This window comes from Chrysemys picta, chromosome 9 (assembly GCF_011386835.1).
Source record: "Chrysemys picta bellii isolate R12L10 chromosome 9, ASM1138683v2, whole genome shotgun sequence".
Classification (NCBI taxonomy): Eukaryota; Metazoa; Chordata; order Testudines; family Emydidae; genus Chrysemys; species Chrysemys picta.
The window spans coordinates 98,248,913-98,271,669 of record NC_088799.1 but is presented as its reverse complement, the minus strand read 5'-3'; the positions used below and the strand labels follow the sequence as shown (position 1 = coordinate 98,271,669).

At 44.8% G+C, this 22,757-nt stretch overlaps 1 protein-coding gene across 9 annotated transcripts in view; it reads right to left on the bottom strand.

Annotated features, from left to right (window-relative positions):
• Positions 1 to 8,105: 8,105 nt before the first annotated feature.
• ATP11C (ATPase phospholipid transporting 11C) overlaps positions 8,106 to 22,757 on the bottom strand; it is a 117,991-nt gene continuing 103,339 nt past the window's right edge. For 5 of the 9 annotated variants that reach the window (XM_005294606.5, XM_065556718.1, XM_042851125.2 and 2 more), the window contains 2 exons: positions 18,626 to 18,779; positions 8,106 to 9,148 (listed from right to left, as the gene is read on the bottom strand). In XM_005294606.5, the coding sequence (XP_005294663.3) occupies positions 9,008 to 9,148; positions 18,626 to 18,779 (295 nt within the window). In that variant the 3' untranslated portion in view covers positions 8,106 to 9,007. Of the gene's footprint in view, positions 9,149 to 11,829; positions 11,944 to 13,139; positions 13,231 to 18,625; positions 18,780 to 22,757 lie in introns of all 9 variants that reach the window. The other 4 variants (XM_065556717.1, XM_065556716.1, XR_010590302.1 and 1 more) reach the window with 3 other exon arrangements.

Genomic DNA, 22,757 nt, shown 5'->3' with positions numbered 1-22,757 from the left:
TTTAAACAAACCCAGACCTGTAACTCTCCGGCCCACCGTAAGCTCCTTCTGCGGCTGATCTGAAGAACCAGACACCGTTGCCCAGCATAGCTCCATTTTGGAGCAACAGCCATTCTCCCTCTTGGAAAGGCTTGAGTTTTTATTTCTCCCGCTTCTGACTGCTGCTCCTTTCAACTGTGTGGCCAGGCTGAAAAGCCAGGCAGTCAGAGGCGGCGTTTCCTTTCAACTGCCCCAGCCCTTCTGCTCTGTCAGAAGCTGCCCTGTTAGGCCCGGAGAAATGCCTGCACCTAAGGAAGAAATCAATTGGCTGAACTCTCAGCATTTCCCTCATCTGCAACTGGCAGCCTACAGCTTCGCCTGGCCCAGGGAATTTTGGCATGGTTATCACTGAGCGGATTCCCCTAGCATGCTGGTAACTCACCACTGCTTCTACACACAGCACTGGTCCCAGTACAGCACAGGTCATTGCACGGCTGTCATGCACCGGGCTGATCACCCGTTCAGTCTCCACTAGACCTGACTCTCTTTGTAAGGGATAGCGAAAGGCAACCTCTCACCCCCAAGTCCTCCGAGCATCCCCCGAGTGTGCTCAGGTCCCTGTCACCGAACTCTCAGATCTGCTATTCCCAGAGGTGCAGTCCACACCAGCTTGTAAGATTCAACTCAGGTTCACCAGGTCACTTAATGCATAGCACTTTATAGAGACAAGAAGAACAAGTTTATCATCAAAGAACAGAGATTCAAGTGAAAGAGAGAGAGAGAGAGAGAATCCTGGAACCAAGTGGTGATATATAAAACAAAATCGTAACACGCTTTCTAGAGCCTACACGTAAACAACAAGGCATTCCCCAATCTCCTACAAGGTAGCTTACCTCTGTCATTTCCCCAGCATTTTCAACCAGTTTGGCTGCAGTCCCTTCTTATGAGATCAAGCCTGCTGGCCGCTTGTCTTGACAGATGGAAGGAATGAGGGTGTGCCTCTGTACTATTGAGTTGTATCCCCAAAAGTTCACTGTGTAAACTGGGCTCTCTCTCCTCTGCTGGTCACTTCTGCCTGTACATTTCCTCTCTTTGAAGATATCACAATCCTTCATTAGCAGGCGGGTCATATAGTAACTGGAGGCCCATTGTGAACCAGACAATATTTAATTTACATGGAAGCAGGCAGCTAGAAAAGCAATCTTGCCTGAAAGAAAACCAACTTTTTACCTTTCAGGTGACCAGTCTCGTCACAGACCTTAAGAACATAATTTTCAGTGTATACACATAACTCCTTATACAACACCCGTTTTGCCATGATTATGACGACCAATGGGACACAGGCTTTCATTAGAGTCCTTCCATGACATTCCTTTGGTGAACCCAGGAGTCCTGTGCCCTCTGCCAGTTGGCATCCACGGCCTTTGGGTCACAGTGACCTATGTAGTAGTGGTGGAAACTGACACCTCAATCCCATCTTGTGCCCTTACTGTAACAGCTGCTGAAGTTTAGGAAGGTCCAGCTACAGTCCCTCTACCCTGGTTTTCAGCCAGCACATTCACATAATTCAGGAATTCCGTTGCTACATCCCTGTTTATCACCCTCCTCCCGCCATCTCATCCACAACCCTATTCTGTACATTGGTCTCTGGCCAAACCCCAACTCAAGGCCTTCCCCAGGTGAGTATCAGTGGGTTTAAGGCCCTGGGATGCACATACAGATGATGGTTCATTTGATGCTGGTGCTCCCTGGGAAAATATCTGCAAGCACTAATGGCCCCAGAGCGCGGCCGGACAATCTAGTACTTTCACGCCCAGAGCCAGAGCTAAGAGTTTATATTTTAAGCCATCCTGGAAACGGGAAAAACAGGTTTAGCTAAATTTAGTTTGGAACTAACACGAAGTGAAAGGGATACGTTCATTGCTGGTATAAGTATATTGACATCAAAGAGCTTATACCAGGGATGAACTACCTTTTATATACCCAGCAATTTCAGCAGTTTAAAGTGCCTCAGATACGTAAGCTCACTTGTCTACAGTTTACCAGTATCTCAGTAATAAGTCAGGGGACAGGGACACTACCTAGTCCCCAGTGAACAAGGGGTTAACGTCAGTTCATCTTCCCTCAAATCGCATATGCTCCAGTTCATCCAGATGTAAAAAGGTACCTGGTCAATAGGGTTAGGGAAGTCAAAGGCAATTGGATGTGATGCCCGTAACATCCCTCCCTTGCGTACCAGTGGCTATGGGAACTGCCATGCTTTAAACCGTATCAGCCATCTGCGGCTTGGGGCAGCCTGATGTAAAGAGGGGAGACTAACACTTTTGGGGGGGTTGGATTCCATGCCCGAGGGCTGAGTTGGAACCCTGCTTACGTTCACTTACTTTACTTTCTTGTTATAAATACTAGCACACGAGAGGGGGTGGGGGGGCCAATATGCTGTTGCAGTCGGCAAAGTCTTCTGCTACAGAGTCAGCTCACCACTTTATATCCCACTATTTCAAAAGGTTCAAAGTGAGGCTGAAATCAGATTTTAATATTTCCACAAGCAGCCGTAGGAAGGCCACCGTTTCTCTCTCTCTCTCATACACACGGAGGTGCAGATGCATCTGGTTTTGCCGTTACTGCACTGAAACACACAAATACGGAATGAGTACATGCATGCGGGCTTTGATGTTTTGAAAACTTGACCTTAAAAGTCCTTATTTAAAAAAAAAAAAAAAAAAAAAAGGTCTGAATGTTAGGAAATGACCAATACTTCTCATTTCTAATACTTCTCCAATTCATCGAGTCAAAATTTAAGGCCAGAGAGACCACTAGATCATCTGGTCCGACCTCCTGTATCACACAACCCACCCACACCACCCCAACACTAAACCCAACACCAGAAATAAGACCAAAATAAATGAGACCCACAAGAGACTAGACTATTATGTGCATGTAGGGTGACCAGATGTCCCGATTTTATAGGGTCAGTCCCAATTTTTGGGTCTTTTTCTTATATAGGCGCCTATTACCCTACACACACACACACACATATACACACACAGTCCCAAGTTTCTTATATAAGCTCCTATTACCCTACACACACACACACACACACACACACACACACACACACAAGTTTTCATATTTGCTGTCTGGTCATCCCATGTGCATGGGAGGGACTGAGGTGCACCAGTGGCTGAGGCCCCCGCAGAAGCGGAGAAAGGATTAAATGAGATACACCCAGAGAATCCTGGCAAGTGACCTGCACCCACGCGATGCAAAGGAAGGTGAAACCCCCGCAGGGTCCCTGCCAATCTGACCTGGAGGAAAATTCCTTCCCGACTCCACATATGGTGAGCAGTTAGACCCTGAGCATGTGAGCAGCAACCAGCCAGCCAAGCACCTGAGGGAGAGAACACTCAGTACCACTGGCCCGCCTTAGCTAAATAGATATTTTAAAGGTTACTGCGATGGTTCAGAGCTTTCTGAAGTATTTGGCAATCCACATAAGTTTCACATCACTAACTTTGCTCCCACTCTGTTCCTGCCACTCTTTATAGCCAATTCAGATAAAAAAGCCTTTGCAATTGTTCAGATCACTTTACCTATCACTCAGTACAGTATAATATACAGTACAATAGACTATTAAGATTCTCAACGTGTATATTTGGTTTCCAATAGTACATGCTACTCCGTAAAGGTTAACTTTAGTTTTAAATAGCTCAGCCATCTGTCCTGTGATGGTTCACAGGAGCTTAATAATTAAAGAGGCAGAAACAGAATTTCTCAAACTGTTTTTTTTTTTTGGGCAAACATTTTGAGTCAGAGACACTCGTCTTAAAAATAAACACACACAGCATGTGAATTGCTCCAACAATTTGTAACGACACTGAATTTCATTAGCACAAATCCTAACCTGCATTTCATCAACTCCAGGCAGCTTAGAGCTGGGGCTCTGATCTTCTCTGCTGTGTTTGTGGAACGGAAGGCAAGATTGCTTGGAGCTGAAAAACAGCTGATTGTTTCAGTTACTCGTTACCCAAGTACCCAGTATATAATATTGTGCATCAGGACCAACATTTTCACACTTGGTGCTTAACTAAGTGGTCTGATTTGCTGAGAAGGTAGAGGCTACCATATTCGTCCCTTGTGTGTAATTCTTGTTGACAGCAGTGGGAGTTGCCCATGGAGAATTACGTATGGCTCTATCGACCCAATCCAGTCCCATTGAAGATAATGGGAGTCCTTCCACAGACTCCCAAGGGGTTTGGATCAGGCTCTATGTGAGGAATGAAGCACTGTGTATAACATGCAACAGACCACACCTCTCCCATTTACCTCCTCCATTAAGAACTCCATCTTATGCGTCTATGATAAACAGTTTACTTGCTCCTGCAAATGAGGTTTAGGAGCATCCCAAGTGACAGACGAGGCAAAAATATTAATCAGAACAACATACCAAAGTTTATTGATTACTTCAAACAGAAGTTTCTGTAATGAAAAAGGGCAAGTTGCATTCATAAAAGGTAACATTCACATTCAATATCTGTTATATAAAGCAACACATGTATAAAATTGCATTTTAAGTGGGGAAGGGGGAAAGGTAAGTTTGCAGTCCCATTTTTTTAAAAGAAGCTGAAAAATGTTTCTTCTCATCAACTGTGTATAATTTACACCTTTTTATATGCTATGTTATTTTAAAAAATCCCATAGCTGAGAAATTGGATGAGTGGCGCAACAGTGATATTAATTATATCTTCCACTGGTAGGAAGGTATGCAAATTTGCACGTAATTCCTGACAATTTATACTATCCTCATACAAAGATTAGTTTGGAAAAACAGATTGAGTTTATGAAACTTTTCACTAGTACTTCGAGCGAGTCTAGTTACTTTTTTTTTTAAACTTTCTGGGTCACGAATCAGTGTGATTAATCTGCAGGGAATTGTTAGAAACACTGTCCAGTTTCTTTCAAGATTTTCCACCTATAAGCTCCTACTGACCTTTTAGCTCATTACTGAAATGTGCTGTAACAATACAACTTGTATTATTTTATATGAACAACAATCACAGTATTACTGTGTTACTGTCAAATTATTGCCATTCTGAGCTATCTGATCTCTGGTAGGACCTCAGCTGCAGGACCTCCTTAAATTCCAGAATTAATTCTTCTGTTCTCTCTTATACCGCAGGTCCTCAGGAAGCAATAGATTTGGGGTTTGCTAGTTTTGAATCCGGAGGGTCATACCTTTAGCTCAGAGGTGGGCAAACTACGGCCCGCGGGCCACATCCGGCCCGCGGGACTGTCCTGCCCAACTTCTGAGCTCCCAGCCGGGGAGGCTAGCCCCTGGCCCCTCCCCCGCAGAGCCACGCCGCCGCGCAGGCAGCGCTCTGGGTGATGGAGCTGCGTGCTTCTGCTGAACAGAGTGACAGCGTGTCTGGCTCCGGCCGGCGTGGCAGCCACACATGCTGCTCTGCATGCTCAGCTCGGCGTAGTAAGTGGGCCGCGGCCAGGGGGTTGTATAAGGGGCAGGGGGCCTTGAAAGGTAGTCAGGGGACAGGAAGCAGGGGGCAGTTGAATGGGGCAGTCGGGGGGGGCGGTCAAGGGATGGGGAACGGGGGGTTGGATAGGCGTGGGAGTCCCAGGGGGCCTGTCAGGGGGCGGGGGTGTGGATAGGGGTTGGGGCAGTCAGGGAACGGGGGGGCAGTTAGGTGTGGGGGATCCTGGGAGGAGGCGGTTAGGGGACGGGGAACGGGGGGGTTGGATAGGCGTGGACTCCCAGTGGGCCTGTCAGGGGGCAGGGGTGTGGATAGGGGTCGGGGCAGTCAGGGGCCTGGGAGCAGGGGGGGAGGGGTTGAATAGGGGGTGGAGTCCCAGGGGGCGGTTAGGGGCAGGGGGTCCCAGGAGAGGGCTGACAGGGGACAAGGAGCAGGGGGGTTGAATGGGTCAGGGGTTCTGAGGGGGGCAGTCAGGGGGTGGGAAGTTGGAGGGGGCAGGGGCCAGGCTGTTTGGGGAGGCACAGTCTTCCCTACCAGGCCCTCCATACAGTTTTGCAACCCCAACGTGACCCTCGGGCCAAAATGTTTGCCTACCCCTGCTTTAGCTGCTGTACATCAGAATAGCTCTGCTGAACTCAGTGGAGCTGCACCAATATGCTAGCCAAGAGTGTTTGCCCAAGAATTTCCAACACTCTACAGCTGGTCTGCTAGATGTTTGGTGTTAATTCCAGCCCATCCTTGTGGATCCTCACATCAGTTTTGGTTTCAGATGTACGTCTACAGTGAATGGTTCACTCTACACCAATACTAATTATTTGGAGATGGAAAGAGAAAAATTTGGTTCCAATCAAGCTTACTCTTAAAATGCATGATAGTTATGCCTCCCTTTCCCCCCCACCCCATCAATACTCCTGAGAATATACCACAATCCTGCTCTCACTGAAGCCAAAAGGAAAAATTCAGCTGGCATCAGCCGGAGCAGAATTGGATCCCAACAACGTAGAATGCTACACAAAACAAACCAGGAAGGAGGCGGTCCGCGTCAGACTTGGAATGGTCTCAGATCATTGGAAGTTTGCCTTTCAGTGCCCACATTTTGAAGATTATGTAAACATACAAGCAAACAGAACTGTGCGTTGAAGCTGAAAGATCAGAGTTGGCGTACAGACCGTATTGTCAGTGTAGCAGTCGGATGTGCCCCTCGTGCTCCAATGTGTTGGCACAACGTTAGCCATCAACACTGGTGATCAGACAAGATCTAAGGCTCCATTGTAGTCCCAGGGGACGAGCCAAAGGAAAAAGGCCCTTGCTTATAGGGACTATGAAGGGGAATGCAATCCACCCCCCTGTGCTCAGCAAGGAGTGGCTGCGCCGTGGCCACTCCTGCTAGGTAAGGTGCAGTGCAGTGAATGGGGGTGACCACCCTCCTGTCCATGCTGGGTCTTAGGAGCTGTGGGGTGTCCAACCCACTAGTCCTGCTCACATTTCCCCCCGCCCCATGTTGAGTAGCATAAAGCAGTCATGACATGCAGGGGTGACAGAGGCCTCTTGCATGCAGTTTCTGCTCCTTTCCCTCGCTTTCCATGAACGGCAGGCTTTGTGTGACTGCTTATATATAGGTGAGGATTTGCCTGCCATTAGTGGGGGGGCAGGAGAGCCTGATCCAACTTTCCTTAAGGAAACATCCCAACAACTTCAGAGGCAGCAGGAGAGAGGCCTAGAGACTGAACAACCCTGTCAGTGTTTTTTAAAACCAAGTCTATTAGCAGGCATAAAATCAGGTGCACGGCTTTCTGATAACAGTAGCGCCAATTCCTTTACAGTTTTAGAGTTTCCAAACTTTTTGAAGGGAAGGAATGGAAAATTATTTTCTGTTGTTCATCGAAATTTCATGGAGATGGGTATTTTCTGTCCAGCCCTAACTTCTAGTCCCTTTGTGCATGAGCAAAGCAAAGCCTAAAGGTAAAATTTTCAAAAGTGCCCGAGTGACTTAGGAGGCTGTCTCATTGACCTGCAATAAGACTTGGGAGGCTAAGGAAATGGGACTTAGATACTTTGAAACTTTTTACCCCAAGGTTTTTTTTTTTTTTTTTTTGCTTTATCTGGCACAAGGAAACCTGGGCCATACAGGATGAAGGGGAAGTCAACCTAGTGGAAAAATATTATTAAAAAAATAAAATGCCAATTGCACTTAATCCGTGCTCACTCAGGATTTTTTATAATCAAAGTAGTATTGTTTTCTTGCATAATAAAAAGCAAATAGAAGTTGGTTGTCGAGCATTTTACCTTTATGCTCTGCACACGTGGCATTGTTAAATCAACATCTTAACTCGCAACATCTTGATAGACACAGATTTTTTTTTAAAAATCTGCTGATTTTAGAACCAAGTAAAATGTTACTCATAGAACCAGATGTATTTAGTCACTTATTTTTAAACTGACCTCCCTTCCTGTTGATGCAGATAATGAAGGTTGCAGATTTATCTGGTATTATTTGCAAGCACAATCAATGCCAATGGGTCACTTAAGGGGCTGATTGTGACTGCCATTCAAGTCTTTAAGGTGTCCAAACAACTGCAATTACATTCACAGGAGTGTGAGCATAACCACAGAGGCCCCGTTAAGCTTGGGCTGAAAACCTGGCACAACACAACTTTTATTTAAGATTCTTTCCTGACTAAGAAGATTTTCATGAGTAATAAAAGAATTCTGTGTATTTTCAATACATAAGGGGAAAGGGTTAGTCATTATGTCTTCCTCCTGTTCCAGGATCAAATTTGGTAATGTGGAAAAGAAGTCTGGCCCCATGAAAACTCTTCCAATATTTTGATCGGCTCCTCAGAAATGTTCAGGCTGACACACTTCTGCATTTTAATAAACAGAGACCAGTTAACAGGCTAACCCTGCTGTTTGCAATGGAGAGGGGATGCCACTGGACATTTCACGCCATCAACAGCTCAGTCCTTCACTATTTTCAAGTATTTCTGCTGCGTGGATTTGAAAGCTGAACTTTTCTAACCATCACATCCTGGCTTCAGCTGCTGGTGCACAACTCTCATTAGCTGCAACGGGAGCCGTGCAAGATGACAGACCGTGGTTTTAATTTAGGGTCCAACCCTACTTCCGTGATGGGAGCCTTTCCAATGTCTTCCATGGGAATTGGACAAGACCGCGATTAAGCAGAAAGGCTGTGCTACTTCTTTGGTCAGGCAAAAGAATAAGACTTTAGCGGCCATTCATTGCTGTTGGATGAATCTGTAATGGAGGAGCCTCCTTCCAGTCAGTGGGCATAAGGAGCAGCCATGTGTCTCTAAAGTTTTTATTGTTCCATTTTTATGGAATTCTAGATGTTCTTTTCTCCACTCCCGATTCCACGGACTTTTTACGTCCCAGACTTTTCCATTTTCAGACTTTGAAAAAATGAGGGCCAGTGTCTCCACAGCTGCTTAGTCAGCAAGGCTGCTTACAATACATGGGTCGTCTTAAAGAGAACTGAGAGTTCAAACACACGTCTTGTCCTGCAGCACGACAAGGTGCAGTATTTAAAGTTGTTGCATTTGAGGTATCCTGAGATGGCATCTTTGTGTCAAGTTAGTAACAGCATCTTCGATCTTCATTTCAGAGGTGTAACCATTCTCCATAGGTTTGTAGGACAATAGCATAGGCAAATTAAAGGGTACAGTCTGTAAAATTAGAAGGAAAAAGATCATTTACTTTAATCTTTACATTCCAAAAATCATAGTTGTGTTATTCTAGGCAGCCAAGTATTAGAATTTGCTAGGAGGATAACAGAAATGGTGATAAAAAGACAGTGATAAAAATGCCAAACTGCATTCACAGTGAAGGGGAGAGAGCAGGGTGACAAATGAATTTGCACGGTTTTCAAAATGCTACATTAGGTCAAGGATTAACTTCTGACTTGCTCTCCCCTGTGATTCTCATATTAATTCAGTGATGTTAATGCAGGAATTAAATATTTACCAAGAGAAACTCCTGAAATCTAGGAAGGATGGGATCTTTCCCAACTAATAGCACTTAATGACTAGGGGGAAGTTCCTCTTTTTTAAAGTTGATTTATTTTCTTGCTGCTTCCGGTCTAACATTAAATTTTTCAATCATTCAATGCACCTATGTGCACAGAATGCATAGCTCCAGTTGCATAGGAGGTGAAAGAAGAGGATACCCATCAAGAAGTGTAGAATAAGGCATGGAAAACTCACTGGCTAGTGTGAGAGAGACCTGGAAAGCAGAACATTTAGGAAGCAATATGCTTCCCAGATGGAAAAATTACTGCAGCATTTAACTACTGAAGAAGCAGGTAATTGCTTTCTGGAAAGATCCTCAGTCAGATCTGAGTGATCAGATGGTGAAGCTGGCCACAGGCATAAATATTTGACATGCACATAACACCTTTCTTCCATAAGACTTCCCCCGAAGTAAGCAGTGTGGCATACAATTTAACAACCACAGTCTTCTGGGATTGGGAACTGGGCTTCCAAGTAGCCTACATCTTGCTAACAGGATTCTTAGAGCAACCAACAATGCAAAACGTGAGGCTCAGATGATCAAGCCATCATTCGGCTGCTGGGTGTCTGCAACACGCTGGTGCTCTGATGGGACAGGGGCTACTGGAATATCAGGGTTGCCATCACTGCTTTGGTGTTCCTGCACTGCCCCCAGGTGAGTGGGGAGCGCAGACCTTCTGCAGAGGCTGTATGCCTCAGGGCGTCCACACAAAGATGGGCAAATTATTTGGAACAAGAAATATCATGTGTTTTTCATGGATTGCTGCAAATGTGGAAACAGCCTGTTTTCACTAAGAATTTCACTCTGAGAATTTTTGGAGTGGACATAGGGTGCATTTTTCTGTGCCTCAAAACCGTGATAAGATTTAAAAACCTAGCCATCTCTATGGAACCTTGAGCAAAACAAAAATCTGGGTGCAGAGAACTGCCCCAAATGGGGATACATTTCCTGCAAAATTCAGCCCCTGTGACTTTTCTCCACTCACCACTGCAATTCAGAGAACACTCAGGGGTGCAATGGGATTCCAACTGACTGGCAATGGGATCAGCAGAGCTCCAGGCCTATCACATCTGAAAACCCCACCCCAGAACAGCCTATAGCCCTGTCAGAGGAGGCGGGCCATTTGCAGGTCTATTTATTTCATCTGGTACACTGACCAGTGCCGTGGTCTGTCAAAAGAGGAGAAAACTAAAGACAGCAACTGAGCCAAATGAATCAGACTGCTTGAAAATAACAGTATGCAGCATCACCTAAAGAACAGGAGGGTAGAACAATCATGGAGTTAAATGGAAGTGACATTTTTATTCTAAGCGATACTTAGGGCTCGGTTAATAAGGGCACTGGATAACGGGCAGCACCCTCCGTTCTTAGCCCACTGGTAGACTTATACATAAGCAATCTTTCATTCATGACAAGACCCCCCCCCCTCCTTGTTTCACTACAGAATTGTTACACTAAGGAGCAGCAGGGTTAATACTTGGGAATATGGACATCCAGGCTAGCACACATATTTACTAACCAAGACCAGGAAAAGTGGGCTTTTTAACCTGGAATTGATTTGCCTCAATGGCTCCCTTACTTGCAAATTTATATACAAATACCTTAGGAGGAACAATAAGACATTTGTAGCACGGCTGCAGCTTTTTCTTCTAAGCGTGAATGAAATTTGGCACTTTTATCCATTTCTACAGCTAGAAGCATAGAGAGTGATTCTAAACATGATCATTAAAAAGCCAAACATGTAGTATAGTAATTATATGTCTATACACACACACAAACACAAGTATGCTGTACATATAATCAAATACATGACACGTTTAGATTCAATTCTGTTCACATACATTAACGTTTCTTTGTATAATTCTGACAGAAAAGCATGCACTTACAAAAAACCAAACCCATAACCTTTGAATTGATCCAGATGCAATAATGGAATAATTTTAATCATTGGGATTTGGACATTTCATTAGAAATACATGAGTATTAAAGTTTTATGATCACTGTTAACATAATTTAATGACAATATGTTCAGTCTCAGTTGTCTCAATATTACTCAAATAAACTTGGCTTATGCCAACTATACTGTACATTTTCATTTACTACAGTAGGATCTTGGAACTCTAAAGAATCTGCACACATCTACGGAGGTTCTGAAAAAGTTGTATGGATAGCTCCAAAGATTAAAATGTATGCCAAGCATTGCACCTTTATGTTTTGCAAAGACAGGTGCCCCACACCACCAACTGAGAAGATGATAAGAACTATATTTTAATTGATTTTTGGAAGATTTGGTTAATTTGTGCCTTTAAAACCATCCCAATTCTTTTGAATAGGGTACCTGTTACTATACATTAGACTCGTCTGAGAATGTTCTTAAAAGAAGAGGTCTGGACGACCTGACAGAAGGTCTGGACGACAGTGAATCAGATTCCTTCCTACTGCTCAGTTTTTTCTGTAATAGTGAGGCAAAAATACTTAAAGCACATGAGACATGTTCATCTACCCAGTGGTGTAACAAATAAGAAAAGACTTACTGAATCATTCTGTAAGAAAACTTCAAGTTAAATAATCAAAAAGACTAATGAAGACATGATTTATAAATGCCAATATTAGGAAATATTGGCCAAATTTTTCAAGTATGAGTGCCAAAGAGTTAGGCACCTTTGGTGAACATGGGTGGTGTGCACTACAACTCTGAAGATCACCCCCGCTTATTTAGATGCTCAATTTCGGGCATCAAAGTTTGGAAGTTTCTAGGAGAGGGAAAGAATCCATCACCCTCTGCGGTAATATTTTTGGACACTGAGAAGTATGTGGCAAACACAGCAAGGTGAAAATGAAACCAACTAGGAACATGCATAAAATGCTCTGGTATCTTACCATCCCCATAGAGAGCAGCTGCAATTGAGAATTGCACTCAGCATAACTGGTACAAAAATCTTTGTTTATTTTTTCGAAACTTTATAGCATTTACGACTAGCAAAATACATTCTTTACTGTAACGTGAGTAAAATCTTGTTTTGTTAGCCAAAGGAATGTGTTCGAGAAGCTACTGCTAGCCTACGGAATTGGCCAAGTGCGAGATGGTCTGTTTGCACACACATCAAGTAACTGGGAGCACAGTCAAAATAAAGCAGATTGTTGTTTCCATGGTTCAAAGACAGCTTTATCCAGTGCACTCAAACAGGCTCTACAGGGGGGAAAGAGAGTAGGTAAAGACAGGGCAAGATCCACAGCTGGTGTAATTTCTCACAACTCCACGGATTTCCATGGAGGTGCACCGGTTTACACTAGCTGGCAATCTGGTCCAAAATGCAGATTGTAAGTCCCCTGATGGTGTAACCTGTCTTATGTCTGTCTGTCTGTCAAGCACCATGCACATCTACGGGCCGTACTAAATAATGAGGATGCATGCAACAAGCACCGCTGAGTTGATGGGCAGCAAGTTGTTGTGAAGCTTTAAATAACGGGATAGCGACAACGAAGTGAACGGGGTAGACAAAATACATTTAAATGAAAAGGTACCTTTAAAAAACCATTTATTGCACAAGCCGATCTAAAAACCACAGGTTATCAGCGGTGATGCATTCGGAGAAGGAAAAAAACAGCAGCACAAGCAAACTTGTACTGATTAAGCAAGGAAATCACCTTATTCATTCCAAGAAAAGCTGTGATTGCTGGAAGTTTGAGAGAGCATGAAGATAGTGGATGTTCCTGAGGAAGGAAGGCGTTTCGTTACCTAGTTCGCAACAGCACACAAAGGTGGAAAATGGCAGCAGAAAGAGAGAGAGAGAGAGAGAGAGAGAGAGAGAGAGAGAGAGAGAGAGAGAGAGAGAGAGAGAGAGAAATGCAGAAACCAAAAGAAAACATGAATGCATTTTGCAGTTCAAAACACTTGCACATAGAAACATTGACAAATACAGGCCGAGCGAACAGCAGTGCACTGAAGGGAAACGTTAGAAAATGGGACCGCTCCAGGTGAAATCCCAGCCTCACTGAAGTCAAGGGCAAAAATCACGTGGGGTTGATGGGGTCAGGATTTCACCCGCTGTTTTTGAAAGGAGAGACAGCAGACACTGCTCTTGCTAGTCATACGCAGGCTTTTGAAACCTTAGCCAGCACTTTGGAAGTTTAGACACCTGAATAAGTGGCCAAGTCTGGAATTTTCCACTGAAATCAGTGGAGGCTGTGGTTCCTCAACACCTTTGAAAATCAGGCCACTTGCTTAGGCGTCTAATTACGGACACAGGCATCTAACTTTAGACACCCATGTCCGAAACTCTTGACTACTATTTTAGTATTGCTACTTGAAACATAACATCTTGAAACCCTCATCTTGTGTTTTTTATGTATATACACACCAGGGTAACCAAACTTACTAGCCCTCCAAGCCACATAATGACCATCTTCAGCAACTCGAGAGCCGGAGCACAGCTGCCGGGGCTCAAGGTTTCAGCCCCGCTCCTGCTGAAGGAGGGAACCACCAAACTACTCTGTTGGATGGTAGGCGTCTTGCTTGTCTGTGTGAGCACCAGGGATGAAATCCTGGCCCCAGTGGGTACGTCTACACTACACACTCTAAGCCTGGGCCCTGACTTGGATTTGAGACCAAGCTCCCCTGCCATCCACACCCAAATCGGTCTGACGCAGGTCAGCAAGCAGTCAGAACCCAGGTCCTCTGACCCAGAGTCCAAGTCCCGGTGTGATCCGGGTCCAAACCCTGTCATTTTGCAGTGTGGACACAAGTCAGGCTGCAGACCCAAGTCAGAAGGGCTGCCTAGTGCCATATGGATGTGTTAGCACAGCTGTGAGACCAGCAACTGTAAACCCAGGTTACAATGCAGGGTGGGTGTTAAAGCAAAGGCTTGGATACACCTAGTTCACAATCCCAGGCTTAGCGTGCACTGTAACACACCCAAAAGAAGTCAACACCAGAACTCCCAATGACTTCAGAGGGGTCAGGATTTCACCCCTGGTGAGGAAGTTCTAGCCAAATCAACTAGCGGCCCGGCCACAGATTGGTCAAGGACACACTTTTTAAGCACAATGACTAACTTTTGGGACACAATGGAAAGCTGGAACAAAGCCCCCCAAACTCTACCCAGCCAATGCGGCCCCAGAAGGAAATCTTGGCACCAGACTGCTGATCTACTAGATGCCGTCGCCTAAGTTTCTGCAAGATCCAAATCTTGCTCCCACTAAAGTCAATGGGATCAGGTTTTAGACCCGAGTGACTTTTCAATCACCCGACTCTTTATACCACATTTCTCCCACCTTGAGGAAACTTCCTCACCACCACTGCTGAGCGCAAACCATTCTTTTCCTTTGAAATTGGCTAGTCTAACTTCCTAGAAGCCATTAGGTTACATTTTTAACGTCTTAAACAAAAACCGAAAAAGAAAAGAAAAATTCTAACATGGCGACTCAAGGTCTTAAGAATTGGACATCACCTACCACCCACCAAGCTGGTTAGCCTTCCTTATAAACCAAAGGGAACACAGGATGAGGACAGATTTTTAAAGAAGAGTCAAATACTGGGTTTCTCTTTTTCGTTCTGACCCATTAATGTTCTTAGAACCAACGTAATAAAGAGTTAAAAGGAAAACAAACACAGCCTTTTACGCTGGAAGTGGTAGGCTGTTGAAACCTGTCTGATAAACATAACAAAGATTCCAAAAGTTTTCATTGCTTATAAAATTGAACACTAATAATTGGTTTCACAGATTTTGTTATTTCATAGGCACATGGATTGCACTATCAATATTGTGCCAAGGGAATCTAGCAAGTGTTCTAAGGAAACATCTTTAAGACTTCAATGTTTTTATATCTAATTAAATACCAATTTTTGGTCAAAATACAGAGGCCAGAGAAAAAAATTACCCTGAAAGAAATGCACAGAGCTTACAGTAAAGTCATACAGGATACCAGAGCACCATGAGAAAAATCTCTTCTTCCTAAACTTCAGTATTTGAAAGTAATTTTACAATTTCATTGAACACAAATTCCGATGAAACTTAGTGTCATTTAAAACAGAAATGGTTACATTAAAATTCTTTTACATTTCGGGTCGCACCTTGCCTAGAAACTACATTATCAAAATGGCACAAAACGACAGCTTAGTAACCTGCTGCTTAGAGATGTGCAAACAGTACGTTGAACCTAAATCGCTAATCTACCCCATCTGAAAATAAATACACTAGCTATGGGAGGAACATAGAAGGATAGGCTAAAGTAGCGGAGCATTAGCAGGTGCCAGTAGAGGAGGAGGAGGTGGTGGCGGTGGAGAAGGATGGGGCTAAGAGCTCTGATGTGATGTTGCAGAGATGTTTTGAACAACTGGAGAAGCACATAGCAGGGAACAGGAACTTTTCATTTTCGTTAACATAGAATCATAGGACTGGAACGGACCTCGAGAAGTCATCTAGTCCAGTCCCCAGCATGCATGGCAGGACTAAGGCTTGGTCTACACTACCCCCCTAATTCGAACTAAGGTACGCAACTTCAGCTACGTGAATAACGTAGCTGAAGTTCGAAGTACCTTAGTTCGAATTAGTTCGAACTTACCTTGGTCCACACTCGGCAGGAAGGCTCCCCCGTCGACTCCGCGGTACTCCTCTCGCCGAGCTGGAGTACCGCAGTCGACGGCGAGCACTTCCGGGTTCGACTTATCGCGTCCAGACTAGACGCGATAAGTCGAACCCAGAAGTTTGATTTCCAGCCGTCGAACTAGCGGGTAAGTGTAGCCAAGGCCTAAGTATTATCTAGACCATCCCTGACAGGCGTTGGTCTAACCTGCTCTTTAAAATCTCCAATGATGGAGATTTCACAACCTCCCTAGGCAATTTATTCCAGTGCTTAACCACCCTGACAGTTAGGAAGTTTTTCCTAATGTCCAACCTAAACCTCCCTTGCTGCAATTTAAGCCCATTGCTTCTTGTCCTATCCTCAGAGATTAAGAAGAACAATTCTTCTCCCTCCTCCTTGTAACCACCTTTTATGTACTTGAAAACTGTTATGTCTCCTCTCAGTCTTCTCTTTTCCAGACTAAACAAACCCAATTTTTTCAATCTTCCCTCATAGGTCATGTTTTCTAGACCTTTGATCATTTTTGATGCTCTTCTCTGGACTTTCTCCAATTTGTCCACCTCTTTTCTGAAATGTAGCACCCAGAACTGGACACAATACTTCAGTTGAGGCCTAATCAGCGCGGAGTAGAGTGGAAGAATTACTTCTTGTGTCTTGCTTACAACACTCCGGCTAATACATCCCAGAATGATGTTTGCTTTATTTGCAACAGCGTTACACTGTTGACTCATTTAGCTTACGACCCCCAGATCCCTTTCCGCAGTACTCCTTCCTAGGCAGTCATTTCGCGTTTTGTATGCGTGCAACTGATTGTTCCTTCTTGCACCATCTTCCAGACACTTTCTAACCACAGCTGTGCTGGCTTTCAACGTTGGGGAAATAGGCAAAAGTAAACTGGTGCTTATCACCAACATTCAAAGACAGTTACCACCATTAAAGCTTGCAGCAGATAATTTCTATTTTAAAAACAGCCCCTCCCACCACTCCTCCCCTTCTTTTAGCAGAGTGAGACTGGCCTTCAGGAAACACTGCATCATGCATGGGAAAATCCAGTGTCTTTCTTGACCGGGAGTGATAAAGAAAGAGGACAGCCTGGTGGTTAGGGCTCTACGCTGGGACCCTAGAAAACTGGGTTCTAATCCCAGGTCCACCACAAACTTCCTATGTGATCTCGGGACAAGTCAATTAGCCACTGTGTCTCAATTCCCCAGGACCTGGGGATTACAGTGGACAAGAAGCTGGATATGAGTCAGCAGTGTGCCCTTGTTGCCAAGAAGGCCAACGGCATAGCGGGCTGTATTAGTAGGGGCAATGTCAGCAGATTGAGGGAAGTGATTATTCCCCTCTATTCGGCACTGGTGAGGCTACATCTGGAGTAGGGCGTCCAGTTTTGGGCCCCCCACTACAGAAGGGTTGTGGACAAATTGGAGAGAGTCCAGTGGAGGGCAACAAAAATGATCAGGGGGCTGGGGCACGTGACTTATGAGGAGAGGCTGAGGGAACGGAGATTATTTAGTCTGCAGAAGAGACGAGTGAAGGGGGATTTGACAGCAGCCTTCAACTACCTGAAGGGGTATTCCTAAGGGCATGGAGCTAGGCTGTTCTCAGTGGTGACAGAACAAGAAACAATGGTCTCAAGTTGCAGTGAGGGAGGTCTAGGTTGGATATTAGGAAACACTATTTCACTAGGAGGGTGGTGAAGCACTGGAATGGGTCACCTAGGGAGGTGGTGGAATCTCCGTTCGTAGAGGTTTTTAAGGCCAGTCTTGACAAAGCCCTGGCTGGGATGATTTAGTTGGGGTTGGTCCTGCTTTGAGCAGGGGGTTGGACTAGATGACTTCCTGAGGTCTCTTCCAACCCTAATCTTCTATGATTCTATGTACTGCTTCCCTACCTCGCAGGATAATAAAGGCATAAGTGATTGTGAGGTTTCCCAATACTATGGTAACAGGGACTGTGGGGCAAGGCTATTTTTGACTGTATTTGAACTAGCTGTCAAGTCCCTTGCAAATTCACTGTGAAAATTTAGCAACTCAGGTGCAAAATCCACTTTTCCACCCTTATGATGAGAATGAGGAAGATAATGAAAAAAACTAAAGATATCTTATCCATCAAAAAATCATTAAATCTCCCAAAAAGCAAAATCCCCAAGAACTCCCCTTAGATGATTGATTAGGTCAAATTTGCAAGTTTTGACAGTCAATTAAGACTAGTAATGGGTTGGAGCAGTGAAACTGAGCAGAATGAAGTCCAATGTGATTTGCAAGATATACTTTCTAGAAGGAGAAGCAGTTACACTCTATACAGACATCAAACGCTGACTGAAAAGGCACTGCTGATGCGGCTGCTTCCGCGGATCAGGGCAGTACTTCTGGTTAACACTTTTTGACCTTTTTTGGCACATGAAGGAATGACACAATGAGAGGCAGGCAGCCTCTCACTAGGTGCAAATGGTGCATGGCTACCCCAAAGTCTGTCAGGTGTTCAGAAGAACGGAAGCGCCTCTTCCAAACAAGGGAAGTGTAGTGGTATATTCTCTCATTCCTTACCTGATGGTTTTTCCTTTTCGCATTTTTAAAAACTACTAGAAGAATCTCCGGGAAAAGGCTGATAAAGATAAGGAGAACTATGGCCAGCCAGGTTGATACGGACGTCACCATATGAGCAAATACAAAATACATTCGTTGCTGCTTCAAGAAAGGCCTGAAAGAGAAGGGACACAAACAGACTCAGACAATACAACGGGCCACTGCAGTTTTCCAGCGAGGTGAGATTCAAATTAAGACTAGCACTTTCATGGGACAAATTTTCATATGGAGGAGGAAGGGGGATGTTTGCATGTGTAAAGAGGGCAGCACTTGTGCCTGCAAAGATACCTGTTCCTGCTGCTTTTATTTCACTCTCTCTTCTAATTCTCATCTGGCTGCTCCGCAATCTACTGAAACTGCTCTAAAAGCAAATAGCAGCTCCCTCCTAGCAAAGGCTCAGAGCCTCTTTTCCAATGTCATCCTCCAAGCCAGACACTGTTTGTCCCCACTCCTCTGCTCCATCCTTGAATTCTCTCCTGCTTCTTCTCCTCTTACTTCTACATCAGCATCAGCAACTCCTCCTCTGCTCTGCCGCTGTGTGTCCTTCAGACCATCAGCCTTTGCCCCTACTTGATGTAGTGTCAATCACCATTATCCATGCTGATGGTTCCCAAACCTCCCTTGCTATACAGTCTCCCACCTCTGACAGTCCCATACCTCCTGCTGGCCACCCTGTGCGGACCCACATTCAAAAGGGCACAGCCTCCCCCTCCTCTCTCAATCATAGGCAGACACATCGCTGTCCCTGGAATGTGATGTTTTGGGGTTTGTCTACACAAACACGGAGTCCCTGGCAAGCTGGGGTTTGAATCTGCTCTGCACTAGCTTCCCGCACTCCAACTGCCTATGTAGTTGCTGATGCACATTAACAGTTCATTAGTGCCCTTTGATCTAGTCCTCTTTGTAAGAGAAGCAGATAAAAGCTCATTAATAAAGCGTTATTGCGCTTGCATAAGATAGGCTGATATGGGGGTAGATTCACAGCCCAGCTTGCCATAAACTAAATCTTTGTGTAGATGAGCCCTTATTCAAACTCCTTCCTCTGCTCCACTAAGATAGGCCACCTAACCATGTCTGTTTTCCCCCTAAAACCACAATTCTAGGTGCAGCCCTTCCCTCTCCACCCTGCAGCTGAAGCCCTTGTCCAGGCATTCAGTATCACACCTTCCTCTTTGACTCCTGCAATCCATGATCTCCCCACCTTTTGTCCTACTCCCCACCAAGCCAGCCAAAACGCTGCTGCTAGGTCATTTCTCTGCTACTCTGACCACATCATTCCTACCTTCAAATCCCTTCATCGCCTGCCCTTCATCTTCAGCTACCAGTTCCTCATCCAGTCCTCCAAGGCTCTTCTCAGCTACGCTACTGTCTGCACCTCAGCAATCATGATTTTTACTACTCTGGCCCCCTTCCACCTTAGATGTCCTTTTTGTATCCATCTACGTCTCAGCTACATACTTGTATCCGGGCTTTCCTTGCAATACTCTGCCATTTCTCTGTTAGTTCCGCATGTTACATTCAGACTGTGCTGGTGTCAGAACGGTATTTTTTTGCAGCTGGCCAGAAACTCTGGGATTATATAAAAAGAGTTAATCCTGAATCTATTCCAACTGCTTGTTGGAAAACGCCCCCCAGGCAGGGATTACTGCCCTGTAAACACACAGCGTTTCATCTTACATTGCAATCGTCACATGCATTTTCAAAACATGTTTGCTTCAGCTTCTCTTTGACGACATTCTCAATTACCTAACTAAACAGCAGTGCGTGTGTAATAATTAGACTCTTCGGAGAGTCATCTCTTCATTTTTCCTGCCTGTTTTTTCTCTCCTACCCCATGTCCCTTATTTTCTGTCTCATTTTTGACTGGGGGGGAGAGAATTTTCAAAAGTGCCCAAGTCTCATTTTCAAAAGGCACATGGGAGCCTAAGTCTTTCAATTAAACGTAGGATCTAACGAGCCGATATCATTTTGAAAAGGAAATTTTTGAAAATTTTACCCGGATCTCCAGGAGACCAGATCAACTTTCGCTGCTTTTAAGGCTTCCCCCATATGTTATCTCCTCACTATTTCTCTGTCATTAACATTTGTTATGATCTTAATCCCTAAATACGAAGAGCAAGGAGTTTTGAGGCCATCTCTTAGGGCATGGCTACATGGGAACGCTCCCGCGGCAGCGCTTTCAAGTGCGAGTGTGGTCGTGCGCGAGCGCTGGAAGAGCTCCCAGCCTGGTAATCCACCTCCACGAGGGGATTAGCTCCGAGTGCTGGGAGCGTGGCTCCCAGTGTCCGGAGCCTGTTTACACTGGTGCTTTAAAGCGCTCAGACTTGCTGCACTCAGGGGGCTGATTTTTCACCCCCCTGAGCCAGCAAATCAGAGCGCTATAAAATATAAGTGTAGACAAGCCCTAAGAAGCAAAGACAAACATGGTCTTCTGAAATGAGGTTTTACCTTGTCTAGTCTGCACAGTAAAATGCACAGAGCATTCATATTAAGGAAACTATTATTGAGAAAAAGTTATCCCAAATACATCATTTTACTTTGAACTTGGACTCAAGTAGAGCTTTCTGAGATGGTTTTTACTGGTGAAAGTCCAGAGACTCAAAGCCCCCAAAGGGTTATCTGTATCTTTCCACCTCCCCTGATGACAGAGGGGAACTGACAGATGCATGGAAGGAAGCCTCATACATAAATGAGCTAAGTATTTAGCTATGCATTTAGCTATGCAAAGTAAACACTCCAGTGGAAAATCCATGAATTGCAGTGTAATGAGATAGCTGGTAAGATTACAGACAAACATCTGTTTAACTCTTAGAGTCCGGAGCAAACGCAGCCTGTGGCCCTGAATAAAGCTAGTTTAGTTACTTGAGCTTGTTTATTAGCAGACAGGGACTGAAAAATGGACCCAGCACCTACTGGCTTGTGGGCAAAGCCTACAACTCAGGGTGCTGTCCCTGCCAAACAAAGGAATACAATGGCTGAGTGCTGTTTATTGCAGGGGGAATCAATCTGCAGAACATTGCCTAACGAGTTTAGTTTACTATGGTTCACCTGCTTTTGTTAGACATGCTGGGTAAACTCCTGGCCCCACCGCAGTCAATGGGAGACAGGCCTGTCTCTTCCTGACTTCATTCCACTTCTTCCCTCCCTTACGAAGTATCACAGAGTATCAATTCCTGCATTATTTTCATTGTCTGCTTCCTCTGTTCTCTTTCCCACTCCACTAGCATCTTTCCCACAGTGTGTGCTTCACTTACATTTTCTCTCTCTCTCCCCCTCCAGGTCACCCATCCACCCACCCAGAGTTTGAAATATTTACCAGGACAAATTAAGACGGTGGCCTTAATATCCAAGAATACCCCCAGGTAAGAAACCAAACCCCCCTTCTTCACCAAAGCTGTTGGATTCACACCAAGGTGTCGTTTGTTTGCAAGATCTTTTGTAGACCCCAGCTAATAGGTGTCTGATCAATCCAAAGCCCCCAAATTCTTCTGGCCACTGGAAGAGGAAGGCCCCCATTCCTTCACCTCCCCTACCCCACTACACATGACCCACAGCTTCCTGGTTGCTGCTCAAATAATAGTGGTCTCCACTAACCTACCCTTCTCCTGGCTTCTCCTCAGTCAGAAACCCAAGTACCAGCCTCCACGGCTGCTCTTAGCTTTCCCTAAGGAGTAGGGAAATTAATCGGGGTCTCTTAAGTGACCCTGTTTCCCACAGGGAACTCACAGTAGCAGCAGTGAAAACTGACAAGATTCAGCATCAATTTCCACTTGGTTACAGCCTGGGAAAGCCATGAACAGCAGCAGCATTGGAATAGTCTGTCTGAAGACTGAGGAAGACAGCTCTGCATCATAGCTCATGTGAAAGGTTATCTTTACTGCCATAGGGGCTAGAAACTCCATTTTTGTTTTTAAAGGTAGGCTTTGCTTCTGTACAGGTTGATAGACAGCTGTTCCAAGCAAGTACTATCACCACAAGCAAGTTGATTTTACAAGCTCGGCTAATAAACAGTGAAAGAGTTCCTTGACTTATCCTTGACTTATCTCAAAGGATAATGAATCACTAATTCCACCACCACAAAACAAAACAGAAA